General features: G+C 42.1%; 1 protein-coding gene across 1 annotated transcript; it reads left to right on the top strand.

The window, feature by feature from the left end:
* The first annotated feature begins 899 nt into the window (after window positions 1-899).
* Window positions 900-20789, top strand: LOC107103396 (calcium/calmodulin-dependent protein kinase type II subunit alpha). The gene is made up of 15 exons (XM_015403089.1): window positions 900-937; window positions 1249-1314; window positions 1403-1475; window positions 7657-7759; window positions 8257-8340; window positions 9165-9259; window positions 9350-9472; window positions 9546-9629; window positions 9748-9790; window positions 14824-14864; window positions 14958-15006; window positions 15088-15163; window positions 15923-16017; window positions 16097-16325; window positions 18617-20789. Exons 1-15 carry the CDS (start codon window positions 900-902, stop codon window positions 18618-18620), a joined length of 1203 nt encoding a protein of 400 aa, XP_015258575.1. The 3' UTR covers window positions 18621-20789.
* Window positions 20790-25180: the final 4391 nt, after the last annotated feature.

Here is a 25180-nt window from a genome sequence, read left to right on the forward strand (position 1 = left end):
TGTACTTAAGGTAACGGCTTGTAACAGTGCCATCTAGTGTTCAAATTGAGAACTGTGGTTATAGCTGACTGGTGTGAATAAAACTGGTTATGTTCTGTAAAACTCATCATACTATTACAGAGAAACAGGTGAAGACCACCATTTCACTTCAGTGATTTTTGTAGACTAATTTACTTCCATCTGTAACTTTCTCTGAGCTTCTTTGATGTTCCTACCATTTCAAAGCTCTCAACAAAAATGAAAAACAATCCACTGGACTTTGTTTCCAAGTTTGTAGACGGTTCTCGTCCCGTCCAGGAAGCTTTTTCAATTCAAAATGTTAGGAATAGCTTTGAGTTCAAGGTTTTATACAGTAGCCCAACAAAGCCTTGTTTTTGTTTTGAAAATTAGCTAATTGGAAAGGATGAAGGGGTCCACCGCTTTGGAATGGGGGTCGTTTGGCTTCTTTTGTCAGCTTGCAATGCCCTTCACCAGCATATTCCTCTGAAGAAAACTAGGTTTCAGAATGCCCCGAAATCCCAACCATCAGGATGAGGCTGCAGAGCTTGATCAAAGTAAAACAGGCCACCATGTGGTTTCATACTGAGCCTGCAGCAATGAGTATAAATCATTGATCAGGAACACCCGGCTCATTGATTTTAGATCGCGCCCAGCAGTCCTTCACTGACAAACATTAAGATGGATCCATTTAGGGTGGAGGATCCATCAGCTGCTGTTGAAAAGCCGTATCTGAATGACGTCTCGGTGCTGATCTGCTGTGTAGACGGCATGGATCCGTTTCACTGCTTTCTCTGTGTTGACTCAGTTGTGCTGTGAACCAAACACCTCCTTCTCTTACATCACCTTCTCTATTGTTTCAGCCAAATAAAAGGAGTATTTATAGAAACACGCTGGTTCTAATGCGGAGCAGTTTGTGGGGTTTATTTCACAGCAGCAGGTTGGAGCCGTCTCTTTATGAATAAACCGTTTTAAGCTCTTTCTTCCCAGAATTCAATGGGTTTCACTTGTTTGTAACATTTTTGCCTTTATTTAAACTCCATGAAATAAAAAAAGCCTAATTTTTCAAATTTGATCTGTTTTTTGGTTTAATCTTATTGAATTGAGTGAAGTTAATTCAGTCTAAAATCTGTTCTTCTTTTGAACAGCTTCATTTTTTACTCCAATTAGAACATGTGTTACCTTGACATTAATTGTCGTGGTTCAGATTATTTCCCAGATCAGTGAGTTTCTCTGCTCCGTGGGTCTCAGGGTCACAGGTGGAGAGCTGTTTGAAGATATCGTAGCCAGAGAATATTACAGCGAAGCCGACGCCAGGTGAGAGCGCATGATCCTCCTCCACACCTCATTATACTTTCCTCCAGGCTTAGTCTGAGCGTATGTGAACTTTGACCTTTATCTGCAGCCACTGCATCCAGCAGATCTTGGAGGCGGTGCTTCACTGTCATCAGATGGGTGTGGTCCATCGAGACCTGAAGGTATGGTCTGACAGATTCTCCACATTCTGAAGTCTAGATGATAGAGGGACTCAGATTTTTATTTTGAAGTTTAAAATATTGGTGCAGCAACGTTTTCGTATTCTTGTAGAAAATTTCTCTTTTCTCCTTCCAATGTGACTGATTTGATTCCACAAATGTTCTTAGCTTCAGTAAACGATCCTGTAAAGTTCATGCAGTCCACCCTTGTTCTGTGAAATGTAAATCTGCATAATTACCTCCCCGATGATGCCATATAAGGCTACAACTTCCCACGCTGTCAGAAGGTGTTCATTCATAAAAATCCCTTGAAGACAAGAGAAGAAAAACTTTAAAGGTTCAGAGATGGAGGTTCTGCTGACTGAGAGCTGAGCAGCAGGATTAAAGGACCAGAAAAAACTAAGCAGTGAAATAAATCACAGAGCTGGAAATGATGTAGTTGTACTGTTATAGAAGTAAGAATAAAATAAAAAAATTAAATAATATTAAAAAAAATTAATATTTGATGTGAAAACAGTCGAAAAGTACTAATAGAGGCAAGAGGAGCAATATCTCATGTAAATATTAATATGAGTTCACCATCAACCAACACAACAACATCCTGCTAAATCTTTTAATTCACACACACACCTGTGCTGTACATCTCCAGACCTCATCTGTCATCCCTTCATCCATTCTCCATCTTTCTCAGACATAAACATAAAAATGTTAACGATTAAACTCTAATCTAATGAATTCAGACCCAAACATCCACATTTAGTATAATAACAAAGCCAAGGAGCTGCCATGAAGGGAAATGAATGAAAGTCTGAACGTTAGAGGAGCTTTGCTGAACTTTTAACCATTTTCTGTTCCAGATGTTATTTCAATAGTAGCTTGATCTCACATAGAATCACTGACTGTTCTTTCTTTGGATGAAATGACATCCCATGGATACTGACATGCCAGCTGCAGGTGAAGTGACCCATAGTTCTGTCATCAGCTAATAAAAATATAATTATAATTGCAGGGCTGCATAATAATGATGCAGCCTAATAAAATGGACCATTCCTTCTAAGTAACAACAAATGTTGTCATTTAACCAGCATATGTTCATACATGGGCCATAAGATACAGGTAAGTTATCTGATCGTTGACATAAGTTACTCATAAGTCGTGGCATCTAGCTTATCCAAAACCTATGAGTAACTTAACTTGTGAATAATTTATGCGTAACTTATCAAGAACTTATCTCTACTGGATATCAACGTATCTGACATGTTCCAGACGAGCGCGGAACGTGTTTCTAACTTACAGCTACTGTATAATGGCGTATTGGCAGCATTTTGGTATAAAAGAGGTTAAAAGGAGGAAACTATCAGTTCTCCTCCAGACTTCATCCCCATCATAGGGTGAGAGAGAAGGTGAGTGTGATAGATCCTCCCTCAGTTCACGCCAACGGCCAACAAACTTCCCAGCAGACCTGANAAATATAATTATAATTGCAGGGCTGCATAATAATGATGCAGCCTAATAAAATGGACCATTCCTTCTAAGTAACAACAAATGTTGTCATTTAACCAGCATATGTTCATACATGGGCCATAAGATACAGGTAAGTTATCTGATCGTTGACATAAGTTACTCATAAGTCGTGGCATCTAGCTTATCCAAAACCTATGAGTAACTTAACTTGTGAATAATTTATGCGTAACTTATCAAGAACTTATCTCTACTGGATATCAACGTATCTGACATGTTCCAGACGAGCGCTGAACGTGTTTCTAACTTACAGCTACTGTATAATGGCGTATTGGCAGCATTTTGGTATAAAAGAGGTTAAAAGGAGGAAACTATCAGTTCTCCTCCAGACTTCATCCCCATCATAGGGTGAGAGAGAAGGTGAGTGTGATAGATCCTCCCTCTGTTCACGCCAACGGCCAACAAACTTCCCAGCAGACCTGACGCTTACTTTCTTTTTCTGTATTTATTTATTCTTTATTTTCTGGCAGGCGGTAAACAGCATTTAGGTTAATACTGCGATAAAATAAATTTTTTAACTAAAAAAACACTGGCTTGTGCATCATTTCATGGGCATTACACCCATGCATAAGTTAGGCTCGTTTGTCGTTCGACATACTCTCTGGACTCTTTATGAATACTCTTATATTATATAATATTTCTATGAATACATAGAAATTTTGGTGTATGCCGGCATTTTTGGAGATTCTGGGACGTCATGCATACGCTGGCTAAATCGTCAAGGTGTGACAGGGCCCGAAATTACAGTGGGTTTGTTAAAGCGGGTGAATGATGGAATCTTTAATTCCAACACCACTGCGATAAGCAAACTGCAGGGGATCCTGACAGCTGCTTGTTTGTTTACTGAGGTGAACCAACAGAAGTGTCTCTATGACCTTCCTGATGTGGGATGTCTGATCTGTAGCCATTGAGGACTGCTGTCTGAGTCTTTGTTTAGATTTTGGACAATATGCAAACTAAGTGTTGTCAAATTAATCATATTTGAAAGGGGTATATGGGTTTTAACGTGTTTTGGCTTCCATAACGAACTAAACTTAACCACAAAACAAACATTTCATAGCAAAATGTTCCCTCAGAGAGACTGAGATATCACTGCTGTTCCGGTCCTGATGCATATCTAACGGGAGCAGATGGCTCAGTAAACAGGAGATACTGCAATTGGATGCCGACAGGAAAATGTGATGGGGATCAATTTAAATGCTGGAGAAACTTTAAATGGAAGAAAACAGGATCTATTTTCTCATGCAAAGCAGCGAACATTGCTCCACCAGCAGCTGCTGCTTTTCACTCCTATCATATGAGATTTTTCGCTATGATTTGTTTTTAAGTTAAAAAAATTTGATCACTGCGCAAGATTTCTCAAAACGACACCTATGGTTCAGAAAAATAGCAGGATGCTGCTGAACTAAACTTTCATAATGAAATTGCCTCAAAAGGACAAGCTGTGCCGCTATGTCTGTGTCTGATTGTCCGTCCTAACCCTTAAATCCCTCAGTCACCGAATAGAGCGGGGACTATGAAGTTGACTTTATTATAGGGTGACCATATTTTCATTTGGGAAAACCAGGACATAGAGATGTCTGTGGCATGCACTCGCTTAACGTAGGCCTACGTAATCCTACAATAACATTATATTTAAGACGATAGATTTATTAAAAATGCTTTTCAGTAAAAGTCAACAGCAATAACTCCAATAACAAACGATAATTTTATTCAAAATGTACTTATTGAAAATGCTTAAGAAAGAAATAATGTCTCATCATCGGGATTTGCTCCGTGATCAGAGGAAATGTTACTTGGCCCCGAACAGTGGTGAAAATTGAAAGTTTAGTTTAATATAATACAACTCTGTGAATAGTTCCGTCTGAAATGAATGAAAATAGTTGTTTTAATGGTTATTGAGTCAGATATGTGGCGGTAATGTTTGATTTATCTAAAGGTTTTTATCTGTTACTGTGTAAATGGGTTTGGCTGTAATTAAAGGACAGATTCTAATATATCTGCAGGGTGGGGACTATAAATCTGATAGGAGTTTAATTTTTTTATTGCTGTTTTGCACAATATGCTTAACTAAGTATTTTTTGTTGTTGAATATTAGAGATTTTGCAGATATATTTTGTAGATACATTGTTTAGATTTACTTATATATTTCTAACCCTTTTATGGAACAGAAAATCCCTTTATTGTTCCACAATGGGAAGATTTACAGCAGAAAGATTATTGAAAATGGTCACACAAATGAGGACCTTAGAAAAATGTATAAGAATAACATAATAGGGAAGAGTTAAAATATAAAAAATAAAATTCTGTAAATTGTTTTAACAATGTAAAACTGGAGAATTAATAACCAATATGCAGCTATGGACATTTTTACAGTAAGTTGAAAATAGCAGCAACATCAGAGATGTGCAGAATGACAGCAGCAGGTTATTTAACTGACTAAGGTTTCTATCATTACATTTGATTTTATGTGTTCCTGCTCCCGGTGGTTGGAATCTTTATTCCACTCTGGATTCTTGTGAGTGTAGTCTTTGTTCACTTTAACTTTTAAAAAAATAAATAAATAAACAAACCGTTTTGAAAACCTCAGTATTCATTCTGTTCCTGCTTTGTGTGTCAACTTACACGGTTGCTAAGCAACAGAGCATACGGCGGTAAATCCGCCGAAGGGTGGACCTGTTCGAATTTACAGCCAAAACTCTTCCGGCCTCCTTATTGTCAAGGACTTCAAAGGATCCAGTCTAGGTAGACCGCGTCCTTGGAGGATGCAGCCTAGGTTTTCGAACAGAGCCTCTGATTAAGAACAGGGCTGCCCGCACTGACGCGGCTCAGGGATTACGTCACACGCAGCGTCGAAAAAATCAGGACATTTCCTCACTTTCTAAAAAAAACCCGGGACGCCCGGGACAGGACGTGAAATACGGATATGTCCCAGGAAATACGGACGTTTGGTCACCCTACTTTATTAGGAACTCAGTTAGCTAACTGTTTCGACAGATGATCACTGCTTTTCGCTCAATGTTGGTCACCTAACTCCACCTCCCCACCTGCGGGTCTGCGCCATCTTTGTTACTTGTTGCCGCCACAAGAAATTCCATGGTGCTTTTTACGAGGAGAGCTCTTGCGAAGCAAATGGGATATATCTGTTGTCTAGTGACCATGGTTGATCACTACTTTTCATAGTGCAATGTGGGGAATTTAGAGTAGAGTCCTGCACGGGTCGACCCGTTTATTTTTATTTATGTATTTTTTACCCGCAAAAAAGCATTTTAGCGGGTGACCCGTCGGGGACCCGCGGGTACCCGACCCGTTGCAGGACTCTAATTTAGAGTCCACTATTTATTCATCCACTAGCCATTCAAATGCCCAGCTAAAATGGTGTAACCACTCTATAGTGCACTATATAGATATTAGAGCGGACGTTTGGACCCAGCCTATGATGTTCCTTTTCCAATATAGCAATTAGCAATTCTTTCCCTGCTCTCTGTCTGCTCTGTTGGGGTAACCAGCTTATTATTATAGGGTTGTGGTCCATCATAGGTGAAGTTGTACAGATTTAAATCCTCTTTAAATTCTGATGTCCAAATAGCATTGCTATCCCTTGTTTACTGCTGTAAAGTTAAGGGGACTATCCAACATCATGTCACTTTCGGTACCCTTGTTTTATAAAACATTCTCACAAAAAGAGCCCAAAAAGCTTAAATCCTTTATATTAAAGTAATTTAGATTCAACAACACCAAATTCCTTAAATATTCTTTTGAACACTGGTAAAAGTGAGGGTCTAACCTTCAATCTTGTCATGATCTGCCTGATAGCTCGCCTAAATTACTCATGCCTTTCACCTGCTTCACTCTTTCCAGCTCCTAATTATCACTCATCACATCCACCTGCCGGTTTCCCTTATATTGGGCTCAGTTCCAGCTATCATGGCCAGATCATTGTTTGATTTCTGTTTCTCCTGTTAGTCAGTTTTGTTAAGTTTAGTTAGTTCCAAGGTTCTTATCCCTGTTCCAGTGAGGACTTTATTCTTAGCCAGTGTCCTCAGGCCAGTTATTCCCTAACCAGTGGTGAGAGTGTTTCAGTGATTCTGTTTGCCTGATTCCGTTCCCTCTCACCCACTGATCCGTTCTGTCCCTGCCTGATCTGCCCACCTGAACCTTAGTTGGACTCCTGCTGGATTCTGCCTCTTTGTGCATTTTCTGTCTGAGCTGGATACTGGACGCACAGGTCTCTGAACCTGCCTTTGCACTCTGATGGATTCCTGGAACCTCTATCTGTCTGTTCCTGAGTGGAACTTACTGTTAAACCAGAATAGGTGATGGGTTGCGCCCCACACCTGCAGACGCTGCAGTCGAAGTTCCACAGCAGCGCGCTATTGTTCTGTTTTTGTTTTAATAAACGTTTTGAACTTTCCTACTGGCTGTGTCACCCTAAATACTGGGTCCATATGTTCTATTTTATGACAAAGCTGCTCTTTAAATCTCTGTTTGCTGGTATGGTATTAAACACACAATACAGCATTGTCGGCATTCTGCCTGGGTCCTCACTGGAGTTTGGAGTTAGCACACTTTATGTAAAACACAGAGCAGCTAGATTTTTCAGCACAAATTTTGTAAAGCAAAGGGCAGGGTTAGCATGTTATCGTGTGTCTCTTGTCTTCAGCCAGAAAACCTGCTGCTGGCCTCCAAATCAAAAGGAGCAGCCGTGAAGCTGGCAGACTTTGGCCTGGCCATTGAGGTGGAGGGAGACCAGCAGGCTTGGTTTGGTGAGGCAGTCCTGACCGCAGTACTCATTCACTTATTTTACTGAAAAATCATCTCCATCTGTTTCATATAGTCCAGTTACTCTACTTATTATGTCTTTGTATTAATAAATGTGCATTCTGTTTATTCAGTGGGTTTTTTTTTTTGTTTTAAAGAAACTTTGATCCAAGTTTAGATTTTTTTTTTTGCCTTTTTCCTCAGAAAATAAAATGTAAAAATTTATTTTAGTTTTCTATTATTTAAGTTATATTTTGCTATAAAAATGTAAATTTACCATCTTCTATTTATGTAAAATGTATGTATCTTTTTTGAACTCAATGACTTCCTTTTGTATTGTCTTATTTCGCACTTTTTATGCATGCATTCTGGTCTTTTTGTTGTGTAACTCCATCAAACAGCAGGGCATTTTTTTTTAGCAACCACCTCAGTCACTATATGGCAGCACATGTTGTCACTGGTATATTTATCTAACTTATTGTGTTTGTTTGTGTGTTTTCAGGCTTTGCAGGAACACCCGGTTATCTGTCCCCAGAGGTTCTGAGGAAGGATCCATATGGGAAGGCTGTCGACCTCTGGGCCTGCGGTCAGTTTCCTATTTCATCTTCTATCCTCTTATTTCTGTATTAAACTTGAATCTGTCACTTTTATACAGACGATACACAGCTGTACAGCTGCTGGAATCCTTTAGTTTTATTTACACATCAAATGGTAAGCATTTTCAATTCAAAATGTTGGGTTGATTTCAAGGTTTTATACAGTAGCCCAACAAAGCTTTGTTTTTGTTTCGAAAACATGCAAATTGGAACAGATGAAGGGGTCCAACCCAATGACCCCCATTCCGAAGGAATGGACCGCTTCATCTGTTCCAATTTGCATGTTTTCGAAACAAAAACAAAGCTTTGTTGGGCTACTGTATAAAACCTTGAACTCAATGCTAATTCAGACATTTTAAATTGAAAAAGCTTCCTGGATGGGAAGCTAAACATCTCCAAACTTGGAAACAAATTCTAGTGGATTTTTTTTCATTTTCTTTTTTTGCAGGGACTTTTAATGTTATTTATGATTTTATTTCTTCCAAAACTCCAAACTGGAACCAACAGCGGAGTTCTGATTCCGTTTACCTGTTCAGGTTTAGAATCCCTTTTTTTGGTCAAACTCTGTATATTTTACTGATGATTTGAAGCCACATCCTCCACCTGAAATCTCAGGTCACCATGCCAACCTCTCCTGGTACTTCCCAGGTCGGAACCTGTTTAAAGTTGGACATTAAACCACTTTCCTTTTTATCCAATGTGTCTGACATAGTTTGGACTCTTGTGTAGTTATTTGTGATTTTTCTTAAAGGACCGCGTTAAGGCTTCTAGAACTAAAATACTCTCCTTACTGTTCTCTTTGTTTGCTCCACAGGTGTGATTCTCTACATCCTGCTGGTCGGTTATCCTCCGTTCTGGGATGAAGACCAGCATCGTCTCTACCAGCAGATCAAAGCTGGAGCTTATGATGTGGGTCACGTGACTCAGTTTGATGTCACAGATATGAAGTGAGGCTGCTAAGCCGTTAATCAGGCTTTATGTTCTCTCCTTCTCCACTAGTTTCCTTCCCCAGAGTGGGACACGGTGACTCCTGAAGCCAAAGATCTAATCAACAAGATGTTGACCATCAACCCGGCCAAACGGATCACAGCGGCAGAGGCACTCAAACATCCCTGGATCTCTGTAAGTCTTTATCCCCGCTGCAGCCTCAAGGTGATGAGGATGATGGTAAAATGATGTGCTCTCTTTCTCCCAGCATCGTTCCACAGTTGCATCCTGTATGCATCGACAAGAGACTGTCGAGTGTTTGAAGAAATTCAATGCCAGGAGGAAGCTGAAGGTGAGGATTTTCAAAATAAGAGTCTAGGATCAGTATTACTCTGAGATTAATGTGGCATTATGTCAGACTGCTGCTGACAAAACGCGAAGGTCCAGATTGTAACAGCTTCTTTCTGCAGGGAGCCATCCTGACCACCATGCTGGCCACCAGGAACTTCTCTGGTAAGATCTGTAGATCTCCTTCCTAAGCTGAGTTCAGAGGTCACCTTAGAAGCCAGACTCTTTCTAATTGGCTGTCAGGGTGTCACTTCATGACCTCTGACCTGAAAGTTTGTGTTTCAGTAACAGGAGCTTTAACCACAAAATCCACCAATCAACTGCCAGCATACACGGTGTTGGCAGGTTAGCACTCTGTTCTGTTGTTGTTGTTGTGCGTGGTGATGTTAGCAGCAGCAGCTGTTGTGAACTTTCACAAACTCTGAGGTCTAAAAATAGCAGGGAGGGAAACCACCACGGTCTGCAGCTGTCTGCACATGCTCAGTAAGATTTCCCCAGGAGATCAGGGTGGTTCAGTCAGACTGTTTGATCAAAATCAACCCATCCTGATAAAAAAAAAAAAAAAGCCTGCAGGGCCATCCTGTAGGGGGTTCCGGACAGAATAAAGGCCTGTTTCTCAGAGCAGAGTATGATCAGTTTTTCCCAAACAGGTCACATCCTAGAGGAATAGCTGAATGGTAAATTCAGTGCTTAAAGGATTGTTTCTGTGCCTTAGAACAATGTTTAGTTGAAAGGCCCTGAACTCCAACCCAACAAATAAACAAAACAAATGGAAACTGGGAAGCAGGATCCCTGAAATATTTATCATCACTCAAACCAAAGAACTTTCCAGGACATTTGATGTGGCGCCTCAGGTCAGAGTAAAAATCAGACACACAGAGATGGAATGGGATCCTTTTCCAGTTATTCTCCAATATAGAGTCAGTCAGGATGCACTTCCTCCTATGCTTCCTTGTTTTATTCCAACATCTACTGATCCAGACACCAGAGTGGGTCAGAGTAGACTAATGTCCCATTCCCACTGGCTGAAAAACCTGTTTAAACCCGGCATCGGGTTTTGTGGCAGTGGAAACAGGTCACTGATTCATATCTACCCGGGTCATGTGACTCGAAAAGCAACTCGTGTTAAAATCGCCTCGGGTCTAAGCGGCATGCTGTGGGGACACCAGACCCGGGTTGACCCGCTAAATTACATGACAGCATTGAACACCGCGCCAGTAGCTTCTGATCTAACAAGCCAAACATCTCGCTCTACATTCGATATACATGGAGCAGCACTGGTTAGAGGGAAACAGACAGATTAAAAAACAATAAAGCTCACTGGCTAGCTACCCTGGCTTCCTTACATCTTACTCTCCATTGTTTACTTTTCTGATTTCTGTTGCACTGATGACATCATCAGCCAGCAAGATAGTGTGACCAGACACGCAGCAGTGGGGGACAGAGGCCATGCAGCTTGCCAGCGAGGGGTTAGACCCAGCTTTTTTTGCCAGTGGGAAGGGAGCCCGATACCGATTGTTAGTGGGTCGACCCATGTTTGAAAAACACGTTCAAACACGTTATTTTCTGAAGGAAAGAGGCAAAACATTTCAGTAAAGGACCAGAGTAAAATACAGAGCGCGGCTGCTAAAGAGGGACAAAGGTGGACCAGGTCTCCCTTACCTACAGGGTCATTACCTAGCAGCTCGGCAACGACCATGGAGCTGTTTATACTCATATAATTCATTCAGTTTAATAAAACTTTATTGATCCCAGAGGAAATTTGAACACTATCTCAACTCATCCAGATGATGTAGGTGTTGATGCTGGAGGCAGGAAGTATCTTCTGTACAGTTCATCTGGGGAAATTTCTGACTGAAGACACTCTTTTGGTGTTTTAAGAGGCATTATGGAGTTTTCTACTGATACTGCCACCTGTGGCCAAAAACAGAACTGCAGCGCTCTTCTGCTCGTTGTCGTTGCTCACCCTTATACGGGACAAGGTTTCTTTTGTGTTTGTTTTTTTGCTTTTTTGCACGTTACCTGGAGTTACAATTGATATCTGGGTTAAGCTGGATATCAGTTGCTTCTGAGTTTCCACAAAATCCATCTGGAATCTAACGCTTCGATTGCTTGCTAGGTTGGACCCATTAAACACGGACGTGCTGGACGTCACATCTGCAGAACAGCGCAGGAACTTCTGACTCAAAGCACATTTGGGAAAATAGGCTACAGGCTGATAGATGCATCAGAGCTGAACTACTGAGGTGTCATTCTGGTCATCAAACCATGAATTAGCACTAAAGATTCAAATAAAAAGGCTATTTTAAAGATATTTTTCAATAAAAGCTCACATAAAGTCTCTTTAACAATCTGATGAAGAGGATGCTCGCTGTTGTCCATAATTTTCTTCACTTAAAGAAGAAACCTTGGGTAATACTCTCTATAGTTTCTATTGCAGTTCTTAGAACAGAGCCAGCCTTCTTTATCAGCTGTTTAAGCTTCTTTCAGTCATTTGCTGCGATAATGTTATCCCAGCAGATGATGGAGGAAGAGATCTCACTCTGCATGTAAGACTGATTTTTGCTGCAAATACTGAAGGACCTAAGCTTCCTTAGGAAGTCCAGTCCCTTCTTGTAGACGGCTGAAAAGTTGCGTCTCCAGTCTAGTATGTCCAGGGGTCTAACAAGGTTTTTATACCGTCCTGCCCCCTTCTTTTCTTCTCCCATGACAAAAACAAAACAGTGGATTTGCAGTCAAGTCCACACACTCCTCAGAACCTGAATTGTTGCCTTCAGGTCATGTAACGGAGCCCATTGCACCGCTCCTTGAGCCAAACCTGGAAAGGCCAGCTGCAGGAGGAGCAAGGAGGTCCATCTTTCCAGCAACAACACAGAAACAGTGTGGGTGATGACATCACAAACTGTGGAGGACAACAACCAGAAACACGGGTGTTTCCCTTGGAACTGAAGGACTTCTTTGTCCATTCTAAGACACCACAGTAAGACCTGGCCACTCCAATCCTGCCTCCACCCAGTTCCTGCTACTTTTCATTTAACGTACAGGAACATGAGGTGAGACTGGTGCTCTGGGCGCTGAATCCCAGGATGGCCCAGATAGAGAACCCAGCAAGGTGCTCAACTAGTTCTCTCTGATCCTTGATAAGGTCTCCAACCTCTGCCCGGTGTGGTAGTCCTCCCATCCTGCTTTAAGCCAGCTATAATCAACCCGAGTCCAACATGGTCTCATATCTCCAGCTTTGATGATCATTGTCCTGTGGCACAGAGACTGTTCCTGCAGCACAGGGGCTCAAAGACCACCACCCCAGACTGACCTTCATTGTTTAAACAGGTCCAGAGACAGAGGCAGCCATTTTGACTGTTCTACGCTTTAGACTGCAACTCACCTGATGTTTCTGCTTCTGTTGTCAGACAATTCAGAAATTTCCCCTCCAGGGTCACTATCAAAACATGACAACATCAAACCTGATGAGTTACTCAGATCCTCTATAGGCGCCTCTCTACCCACATGGAGTGAATGAATAACAGACATGCAGGTCCAGCTACAGGTGCATCTTGTCACCTGAGATACTGCTCAAACTGTCAAGATCCTGCTATGAGTCTGGATCAATAATAAAATTATCACAGAATAATGTGGTTTTATCAGCTGTTTGAACATTCAACTAAGCACAACAGGGACTACGAATAGAGCCCTCTGACAAAAGCAATTCAGTATATATGCTAATCAGTCTTTCATATTCTAGTCAGTCTGTCATATCCTAGTAGCCTCTCTCATATCCTAGACAGTCTCTCATATATATGTATTTATATACTTTATATACTGTATACACTACCGTTCAAAAGTAAAGCACTGTACTTTTCAATGAAGATAACTTTAAACTAGTCTTAACTTTAAAAAAATACACTCTATACATTGCTAATGTGGTAAATGACTATTCTAGCTGCAAATGTCTGATTTTTGGTGCAATATCTACATAGGTGTATAGAGGCCCATTTCCAGCAACTATCACTCCAGTGTTCTAATGGTGTGTTTGCTCATTGGCTCAGAAGGCTAATTGATGATTAGAAAACCCTTGTGCAATCATGTTCACACATCTGAAAACAGTTTAGCTCTTTACAGAAGCTACAAAACTGACCTTCCTTCGAGCAGATTGTGTTTCTGGAGCATCACATTTGTGGGGTCAATTAAATGGTCAAAATGGCCAGAAAAAGAGAACTTTCATCTGAAACTCAACAATCTATTCTTGTTCTTAGAAATGAAGGCTATTCCATGTGAGAAATTGCTAAGAAATTAAAGATTTCCTACAACGGTGTGTACTACTCCCTTCAGAGGACAGCACAAACAGGCTCTAACCAGAGTAGAAAAAGAAGTGGGAGGCTGCGTTGCACAACTGAGCAAGAAGATAAGTACATTAGAGTCTCTAGTTTGAGAAACAGACGCCTCACAGGTCCCCAACTGGCATCTTCATTAAATAGTACCCGCAGTAGCCTGTTTGTGCTGTCCTCTGAAGGGAGTAGTACAAGTTAAGACTAGTTTAAAGTTATCTTCGTTAAAAAGTAAAGTGCTTTTCGTTCAAAAATAAGGACATTTCAATGTGACCCCAAACTTTTGAATGGTAGTGTATATACATATAATTTGTGTATATGTATATATAAAATGTGTGTATATGTATATATATGAATCCTGCACTTAAATCCATAGCATTTTTCATTTGGTTCCTTCCTCAGAAACGAGCCGATTATAAAATGAGAAAAGTAGAACAATCAGCACCAAAGAAGCAGTTTACCATCAGAGCACCTCAGTAGAGCAGCCTGATGGTTGTCCAAAGTTCTGATAATTTAGGTGCAGACATCAATGTGTCTGTCAGCAGCAGCAGCCGGACAAAACCAGACAGTGTGTTCTGTGTTGGCCTGCATCTGTTGGCTGTGGACACTCAGGAATGTGACCGACCCTCTACTCTGCAGCTATCTTAAGTTGATCCTAAATTTGGCCACACATCAGGGCGGGACCTCCCTCCATCTTTGCCCTGACAGCTGACCCACCGGCAGGTTTCCCTCTGAACTCAGCTTTCCGCTCTGAGAGCCCGGGTTCTCCTGCAGGGAACACCCAGACCATGCCGTCTCTGCTCTTCTCTGCATTCGTTCCTTTCTTTCTCACTCTGTTGCTTCTGTTTCTTTTCATTCTCATCCCTCGTTCAGGAGGAAAGAGTGGAAGCAACAAGAAGGCAGATGGAGTCAAGGTAAGAACCTCAGAGAGCAGCATGAACAGAACCAGAACCAGTAAGTTCCACTCTCACACTGACACACTGACTGTGCACTGTTTGCTTCTGTAGGAGTCATCTGAGAGCACCAACACCACCATCGAGGATGAAGACACCAGAGGTGAGATTCATCTGGTCCACAGACCTTTAGCTCAGAGATGGACCCACTAACTGTGTGTGTGTGTGTGTGTGTTTGTCTCAGTGAGGAAACAGGACATCATCAAAGTAACGGAGCAGCTCATCGAGGCCATCAGTAATGGAGACTTTGAGAGCTACACGTATGTAACACAATTCACCCGGCTCCTCTTCAGAGGCTTTTATTGTGAAGGTCCGTCATGGCTCTGATGCTCCAGGCTGACAGCAGGCTGCTGTCCATGCAGGGATTATGGACATCTCCTAACAGACATTAGCATAGCTAAAGATTCTAGAAACGTTTAAAATGTTCTAGAAATATAGATCTCTGTTTGGCCATCAGGTTGCGAGCTGCTTTCTATTCAGATCCTGATCCACAAATGGTCCAAAGTTCAGCTCTGAGACACTAAGCAGGAAAAGCGACAATTCAGCTTCTAGCTTTTCGTTCTAGTCTGGCTGAGAACAGGCAGGAAACCGTTGGGTCCAGAACCACACAGAACCATGGTCCTGGATGGTTCCAGAACCAGCAGCTCTTCACCCAAATTCTCTCATCTCATCTCAGTTTTTTTTTATCTGCACTGAACGATCTTCAGAAATGTTCTGTTCTGCTAAACCAGAACTTTCTGATCCAGACTTGCTTAGTCCTCCTTAACTGTCCTGGTTGTGATGCATTCAGGTTCAGGTTAGTCATATGCAGAGACCTGCTGTCCCTGCTGGTTCTGGTCTGGCTGATCAAACCTTAGACTCAGATCTCAATCTCAGAATGGAACCAGAATCTTCTGCTTCTGGCAGCAAAACTGTTTGAACTTTCATCAACTTTAGAATTTCTGATTTTTTTTCTAGGTATTTGTTCTCCTAAAGGAATCAATGTTCCGTCTGTAAAGAATGTCTTTCTCTGTGTTCAGTAAAATGTGCGACCCGGCTGTGACGGCGTTCGAGCCCGAGGCGCTGGGGAACCTGGTAGAAGGCTTAGACTTCCACCGCTTTTACTTTGAAAACTGTGAGTTTGTCTGAGGGTTTGAAGGATAGGCGCCGTCCTCTCACCTGCACAGGTAACCTTGGTGTCTCTGTTCTTGCAGTGTGGTCTAAGAACAGTAAGCCGGTCCACACCACCATCCTGAATCCCCACATCCATCTGGTGGGCGACGAGGCTGCCTGTATCGCCTACATCAGAGTCACACAGTACATCGACTCCAACGGCACCCCTCGCACCGCCCAATCAGAGGAGACTAGGGTGTGGCACCGGCGTGATGGGAAGTGGCAGATCGTTCACTTCCACCGCTCAGGGTCACCCTCCACCCTAAACAAGTAAGAACAGGTCAACGGGAACCGTCCTGAAGGCCTCATGAGAGTCCGTACAGAAAACCAGTCCGAACTATTCTTTGTGTTCTGGGTTCTGTGAAACGGCTGTTTCCATTCAGTGGTACCAAAGGAAAAAATTAGGTTCATTTGGGAAACAAAATAACTTCAGGTTCCTACGTATTCTACAGGACCCCGAACACACCCTGAAGCTCCCAAATCTAAGCAGCTAAAAACTGGGCTGAACTAGTCGGCCTCTGAGGTTTGGAACCATCTTCAATGTCATCGTTGATCCTGGATAACAAAGAAAGGAGTCGTTACAAGAAATTGATCAGCCAATCAGAAACTTCAGACACTAGATGGATGCGATCTAAACCTCGACTGCCTCTGAACATCCTTCCTAACCCCTTAATCCCTCAATCTCTATATAGAACGGGGACTACATAGTGGGGTTTATAGTGAACTCAGGTAACTTACTGTTCGGACAGATAATCACTACTTTTCTCTCCCCGTTGGCCACATGACTTCACCTCCCTGCACGGTGCCTGCACCATCTTTGTTTTTTGACACTGTCAGGTAGCGACAGCTGTAGGCAACAGCAGCCGCTGAGAAAACATATCCCATGATGCTTTGCAAGGACAGCTCTCCTCGCTAAGCATTCCTGGATATATCTGCTCGTCTAGTGACCATGGATGATCATTACTTTTCAAGGTGGATTCTGGCAAATTTCAAGTCCACTACTTTTTCAAACACTAGACATTCGGTTAATCATTTAAAATGGCGTGACCACTATATATACCCTATATGATAATTAGGGTGGACATTCAGATACAGGTCATTGTTCAGAAGTTTAAATCTCTGTTTCCATGGAAACCAAATAAAATTACCCGATACTGATGTGTGTTGCATGTATGCAGTGTTCGATCAGATCCAGAAAGCTAGAACTGTCTAGCTTTTGGGAAGCGCATTAGTAGTAGAAGAAGAAGCTTTTGTAAATAAACCCGTACTTATCCGGTCCTCCTCAGCTTTAGTTCTCTCTCTTTATTCTTGCTCCTCTTATTTATTTTTCTTCAGTTCTTCAGTCTTGTTGATGTTTTTTTTTTTCCCACTATGGACCTTTGTGGCATTATATTTTTGTTTTTGCTGATCATTTTAGGCGCTGAGTGATACCTTATACTAACATTCCTTAGCTACAGGGGCAGAGGGCAGGATGTTCATCCTTACATTACATTTAGAGCCATCTCCTCCACCAAGAAGACCAAAAGCCAGAGGATGAAAGCCAGTAGAGGGAAAAACATCCGGCTGATGATTTTACTTCAAAGATCGGAATGGGTGTGGACACAGACAGCAATCAGATAAAAACCTCTGTCCATCGGAAGGAAATTTCTTTCCAACGTGACCAAATTGGATTTTGACTCACATCTGATCAGGCCTTAAGTCAGTTTATGTGTCCATGGAAACGTAGTGGGGATTTTGCTATTCTAACCTTGTCAACTTATACAAAAGGTGGTTCCACATTTTCCTCCACTGTCCAGCTGTCCACCATGTTGAATAGAAAAACTCAGTGTAGTACAAAAATGTTAATGTCAGCTGATTGTGCAACAATACATTTCCAGACTAAAAAAGGAAAACGTTAACTCTAAAAAAACAATGGTTGCCTTTTATAAATGTTTAATTTGATAAGGAATTCTAGTTTTGGTCCCGATAAATCCTGCATACCAAGTCAGGAAGTCCCATTTATGTGATAGGCAATGTTTGTCTAATCATGGAAAATCTAAACAAACTTTCAAAGAAGGAGCTTATTGGACACAAAAGTTGTTTGTGTCCTGCTAATATTCCTGACCACGTCAGGGTCAAAGAAGGTGTTTGGTTTGTCTGGGAGGTCCATCATCCATCCAGATATTCTGAAGGAACTACTGTAGGAGGACAGGAGGTTTCTGGACCATAGACTTCGTAAAAAGACACTCACAGATGTATCTTCCCAGGGTTCACCAGAGGTTCAGGTTCTCTTCCATCCTCGCTAATGTCAGGTGTTAGCCTCATTAGCTAGCTACCCCAGACAGGTATGGCATTATCCGGCCTCTATCTTTTGGGCCCAGATGGTCGGGTTTTTTCAGGTCCTGAAGGGTCGAAGCTTCATGCCATAGCGGCTAAGATGATTGATATGATGGTTCTCCTTCATTCCCTCCAGTCTGATCACCGGTACCACTGACAGGAAAACAGCCCCGCAGCATCATGCTGCCTCTATCTTGCATCTAAATGTCTAAAGAAAGGTCTTTCTCTGTTTCTTTGTTCTGCAGCTAACATCCTCCTCCAGAGTGGGTGGGGCTCCGATGGGGCTGCTGTCGCCTTGACAACAGGATGATTGACAGCAGGCCAGCTGTTGTCTGACACCAACCATTCAGCGTTTGCTTTGAGAAGTTGGAGGCGTTAGAAAGCCTCGTCAGTTAATCCATCTGTCATCCAACCAGTCAGCTCCGTCCGCTCTCCCTGCTTTTTTAACTGACCAATCAGCTCCCTCGGTGCAGGAACAGGTTGTTTCATTGGTAGGAAACCTTGCATCTCCAGCTTTACTCAAACACGCCCCCTGGAGTCAGAACCTCATACTGAATAGCACCTATTATTAGCTCCTCGTCATGTTACTGAGCATGTGCAGGAATCTCTCTGTTTACACCATCATGTTCCTACGTCACATCAGGCATTTATGACCATTAATGAACCCAATCTGTGCTGAAAGTGAACAGAATCAGAGTTCTTGGTCAGAACCTCTCCATAGATACAAGGTTTCCCCCTGCTGGTCAGTTTAGGTATATGTAGTAATAAATTATGGTTTATTGTTGTCCTCAGAGATGAGCAGCTAGGTCGGCTTTATGCTGATGATATCCTGATCATCTTAGTTTTTTTTCAGTTTATTCACAGTTGATGGAACGCCTCCATCTACAGCTGACGTGCCCTCTGTTGTTCAGAGAGCTCCAGAAACTTCCAGCTTCTCCAGCATTCGATCTTCCACTGACATCCACCCCTCCCCACCCAGGGAGGGCCTAACGGGGTACCTTAACGAGCTGTCTGCTGCCAGTGCTCCTCCTCCATCAGCTGATGGAGGTTTACTGTTTGTCTGATATGTTTTCCAGAGAGAGGAAGAAAGCAGAGAGGGAAGGAAACAGGAAGAGGAAAAAGAAGGAATCTTGAAAAAAGTTTGAAGAATCCAAACTGTTCTTTAATTTGAACAACTAGATGTTTTCAGAACAAACCCAAACAGCCAATCGGTTTAAGTCCACCAGGTTGGACCCTTTTCCACCGTCCTTAGTCAGCGCAGTTCGGTTCTGTTGGACCCGGGCCGCCTTGCTTTGACTGTCTGACCCAAACTGAGAAGGTTCTCTGGCCAAACCCTGTAGAATAGAACTGACCTGAGTCAAGTGGAGAAGGGTCAGTTCTGGATCCATGTCCAACCACAGCCCTGACTGGGATCTTAGGGGAACGACATGAAGTAGAGCAGAACTACAAAAGGAGAGGGAACTATTTCACACATTCTACCGTTAAAACCCGGGTTCATTAGCAGGTAACCCTCCAGACTCAGAGACCCCGAAGTAAAATCCAGTAGAATCAACGACTTACAGAAGTCCAGCAGCTGGGATTTTAATCTGAGTGCTGCTGATCTGTTCCTGCCCTCAGAGGTTCTTTAGAGAACAACTAGGAACCCAACAGACAGCTCAAGGAAGAGGTTAAGGTCTAGAATGTCTCCCAGACTTCTGATCCATCCATCATCTGAACATGGAGAGGATGGACCAACCGCAGAGCCACCAGGACATGAAGGAACACCTAGGATGGAAGAGGAGAGCATAGATCAGAGAAGAAGAGCAGTGTGGAAGTTCCGGTGGAGCTGCAAGAATCAGGAGAATCTACAACTAGGACAAAGTTTCACTAATCTGGTGTCAGTGGTCAAAGTCCCGCTTGAAAGAAAATCAAACAAAGCAGCCATGAGGACCAAAGAGTTCTGATCACAGGAGACCAGAACAGAACATTTGGTTCTACATGTAAACACTGTATGGAAGAAGACTAACAGTGAACTCACCCATGTGGAAGCATGGTGGTGGCAGTATCTTGCTGAGGGAGGTGTTCCATTTCCTTCAACAGGATCGCCACCTTAAACAGCTCAGATTACAGCATCATAGTTTGGAATGGCCTAGTTAAAGTCCAGGCTTAGATCGGACCAAGATACATCAAAACAGACGTTCAGTGATCTTCTCCTTCCAGCTGAAGGAGGTTCTACAGAGTTCTGACTCCAACTTCTTCTGCTCTACAGTCATGTCCTTCACATTCAATCCAAATAAAATCCATTCAGGTTTGTGGTTCGGCCGTTTGTACCAGGTTGGACCGGGTTGTACCGGGTTGGACAGAGAAATGATTTGATTTCTGCTGCAGGTTCTGAGCATGTTTGTTTCAAACTGAAATAAAAATGTAACATCATTAAACCTGAACATAAGAATAATTTGGGTCATAATCAAACACTTTGAAATGGATCAGAACCCGCCTCAAGACCATCTTGACCTGTTGATTTGAAGATAGATATTTGGCTGGTAAGTCTGTAAGTACAGGTTCTGGTCTGTGGGTCCAAACAATTTGAGGGGGAGTTCTGAAAGGAACCACTTCCTGCATCCAAACCAGAACACCTTCTGGTTCTGATGTTGGATTGCGGTGTCTATAAAGGCGTCCTTAGACAGAACCCTGTATCGGACTCCATTGGACTCCTGTTGGGTTTGTTCTGAAGTCTTTTTGAGATTCTTTTTTCAAGCTGAGCTGGAGGATGAACTCGGTATGTCAGCAGCTCCGTCCGGGCGTCTCTGTGGGCCTGAGATGTTTGGAGGTTCTGATGGACCTTCTGCATGGACAGCTCCTATTCTTCCTTCTCGGTGACGATGTTCTGTACAGACTTTCTGCATGCTGGACTCAGTGTTTAGTGTTTGGGCTTCAGGCGCCGCTGCGTTCCGCACATTCACGGCTGGCGGACTCTCTGTCTCCAAGGTTTAGCCCTGTTAGCATTCCTCATTGGGAGCTAAGGGCCCGTTAGCCTTGACCTAATGAAACGCAGGCGGAGCCAACTTTGATATTCTGCCACTTTTGAGCCGTTGTGTTAGTCTCTGAAGCTTTAAGGAGCTTTTTACCGTCAGGAGAATGTAGAACTTTGTACAATCAGATTCTTACCATGATGATGATATTAATATTCCCCATTTATGGCTTCTGTATATTTAAAAGCTTTTTAATGTTGGGATCAGACGTCCTTCCAGTGCTGTGAGCTGCTATGAGCTTTCTGATCTCATGATGCGATTTGATGTTTAGCAGCTGCTGAATGTTTTGACTCTGCTGCTCTTCGGTTTGCTCCACATTCATTTGGGGAATGCCTGGAGTCCAGGTGGAGGAGACAGACCGCTTGGGTGGGGGCAATCCTTAGGGCGGAGCCTCTATAGGCTGTTTAGGCCACACCCACTGCCTCAGGATCTGCATGAAGCTGATCTAGAACCTTCGGTTAGGGTTCTCGTAATATCCCAAATTGATCCAGTGGCGCCACCAGGGCATTGCACAGGATGGCCATGGCCACTGGCCACCCCAAAAGTCACCCCACTAGCCAGCGTAAATTGTAGTAGCATCAGTTTAGCATTTCATCCCATTATGCACAATCAGCAATGTATCATTAAAAATCACGCAATAAACCAAGATATGAGTAGGCGTTTACTTAAATCTTTATTATTTCTACAGGCAGGTTTACCACAATAGTAGATTCAAACCCTAATTATGACTTATAGTTTCAGTTTGCCACCCCAAGATTTTTATTGGCCCCATTTGGCCCCCCTATGAGATGTTTCTGGAGGCGCCACTGAATAGACCCCCCCCTCGGTCTGCGGTGTCGCCCCAGCCCGGACTCCAGGTGGCACCACAGCGTTTTCTACAGCTTTCATTGGTTTCTACAGCTGCACCTTCACTCTAAACTCTTACGACACTTGAAAGTACTAATCTGTGGCGACCGATGCAAAAAAAATTCTCCCTGCAAATACCTGAGATGTCATTTTTTAGAGACTTTTAGTGTTTGATGCTTGAAGCTGAGTAGATTTCTGTCGTTCTTCTATAAAGAAAAGCTCTGCTGTTGTTCAGCCGCTGAACGAATCCAAAGCAGCGGAGCCGCTGGAACACAGACACCTTCAGGATCTGGACTCGTACGGGTGGGAGGTTCATGATGTGGGACCTCACCCGCAGCTCTGCAGACGGCAGCCGGTCGGGAAGCAGGAGGATGGTGTGACTCCACCTCACAGGAAGAAGCTTTACCTTCAGGCTTCCTGCTGGTTGTTTACATCCAACAAACTGTTCAGAATGAATCAGTGACGCTGCTGAATGTGCTCTGGTTTAAGGTCTGACCCAAAGAGACTCAGTCCTCCTGTTTTTTTGTCAGCTGTTGCTCCGAGGAACCAATCAGATGCTCAATAAGCCCTCACATCCTCAGCTTTTCTACTATGGTGATATTGTAGTGTATGGTGTTATCTGGACTTCTGCTGCATGCTCGGTGTGTAACTGGGAGTCTGAGGGTGAGAGTGTGTTTCTAAATGGTTTCTTTTGTAGCTTTTGGAGTCATTTCTTCTTCTGCATTGTGTTCAGTATGATTCTGTAAATAAACCAGGATGGTCAAACTCTGTTCTCTGATTGGTCTCTTTTTCAGGACAATAAGAGGTGTGCATCTGGTCGCCCCACCTCAGCCATAGCTGCAGATGTTTGACCTTTAAAACAGCTTCGGTGATGGGGTTAGGGAGCATGAGAAGACATCTGAGGTGGAGAAATCAGAAGATTTCAGACCCAACATAAAGTTGTTTATGCCATAGATGATTAAATGTAAGGAAAAGGAAAATACAGATTTAAAATAATAAAGAAATGAAGGCAAACCATCCAGAAGGTACTGAGCTCTGAAGCATTGGACCAGCTGCAGCACATGCTGGGTGGCCTCCACTTCCAGACGATGTTGCTCATTAGGTGGGGTAAATTTCAGAAGGCGGCATAGATGAGAGGGTGTATGGCCAATCACAACTGTAGAAACAAACACAATTTGGCAGCTGCTGTGTTTCTGTTAAATTTAAAGCCAATGCCAGTTTATTTGTGCAGCACCTTTCAAAGCAAAGACAATCCAAAATGCTTTACATAAAATAAACAGAAAAAAATAAAAGGAAATAAAGATAAGAACACAATAAAAGCAGGTAGTAAAACCAATGAAACAGTTGGACTACAACCTTAAACTAATGATATCTCAGTTAATAGTTTAACTTCAAAAGTCAAAGGCAGTTCTAAACAAATGGGTTTTTAGTTTTGACTTCAAGAACTCAGGCTTTCAGCACCTTTACAGTCTTCTGGGAGTTTGTTCCAGATCAGTGGAGCATAGGAACTAAATGCTGCTCCTCCATGTTTGGCTCTAGTTCTGGGTGGACAGAGTAGCCTGGAACAGAATAATGGGTTATGTATTGAGGTGCTGATCCATTCAAAGATTTATAGACTAACAGAAGGATTTTAAAGTGTATTCTCTGAGATACAGAGAGCCAGTGAAAGGACTTCAGAACCAAGTGGATGTGCTCTACTTTATTAATGAGAACATTTAGAGCATCATTTTTGATCAGCTGTTTGATAGACTTTTTTGGCAAACCTATGAAGACACTGTTGCAGTAATTAATTCTACTAAAGATAAATGAATGAATAGGTTTCTCTAAATCCTGCTTCAACATTAGTCATTTAATCCTGGAAATGTTCTTCAGGTGATAAAAGGCTGACTTAGTAACTGCCTTTATGTCCATTAGGGCACCAAGATTTTGGCCATCCTGTTTATGTAGGTATACTTAGAAATAAAGGAGCAGACAAAATAGCTAATAAAATCTAAACTAAAACTAATATTATAAATATACCGTATGAGAAAGGAGAAGCCAAGAGAATAATAATAAAAAAGAGGAATCAATGGCAGGTTGGGACAATGATAGAATTGGAAGGGATTATTATAGTGTGCAGAAATCTACACATGCAAAGGATGCGACTAGAAAGAACTGAAGAGAAGAAAATATATTGACTATATTAAGATTTGATCATACTGGGTTAAACAAAACATTTTTAGATGAAGTAAAAGTCAAAGTGATGAATGTTTAGTATATAAAATATGAGCAATTGTAGAACATATATTATTACTGTGTAGGAAACATGAAGAAGAAAGTATGAGATTAAAACAAAAGATGAGCCAGGGAGGGAGATGAATCTTAGAAGTTTAGCAGGAACAACAGGAGAGGAGATTCAAGAAAAACAAAAATATAGAAATATATCATAAGATTTAGTTAGAATTAGATATTGCAGTTTTTTTAACTTCTAATTTGAAGTGATCCTCGCCTATTTTGCATCCCCAAATGGTAAAGAAATAACTTAGGAACTGTAAGCCCAAATTACATGTGTTATACATCATTTAAAAGCTAACACATTCTAGTTTCTGAATATATGAATGAAAATTAGATGAGTAAAACACAGCTCAAGCTGCATCAGTTCAAACATGACTCTTGAAAATGGGAGGTATTTTTTGAACAGCAGCAATAAAGTCATGCTTGAGAATATGCATGTCTCAGTGTATTAAATTTGTTCTAAATTATGTCAACCAGAAATTCAGAAAATATCAGACCTCTAGCAGGGGCGGGTTTAGGAAATTTGGGGCCCTAGGCAAAAACAGGCATGGGGCCCGCTAAATTGACCCATTATAGAGATACAGAGATGTTAATAGAATAGACATCCATTCTCCAGGTTTTGTCCCTCTCTTCTTGTCCCTTTTCTTGTTGTTTTCCTCTCTGTGTTTTGTACTCAGC

This window comes from Cyprinodon variegatus, unplaced genomic scaffold, assembly GCF_000732505.1.
Source record: "Cyprinodon variegatus isolate N-32 unplaced genomic scaffold, C_variegatus-1.0 Scaffold1438, whole genome shotgun sequence".
In the NCBI taxonomy this organism is placed as follows: Eukaryota; Metazoa; Chordata; class Actinopteri; order Cyprinodontiformes; family Cyprinodontidae; genus Cyprinodon; species Cyprinodon variegatus.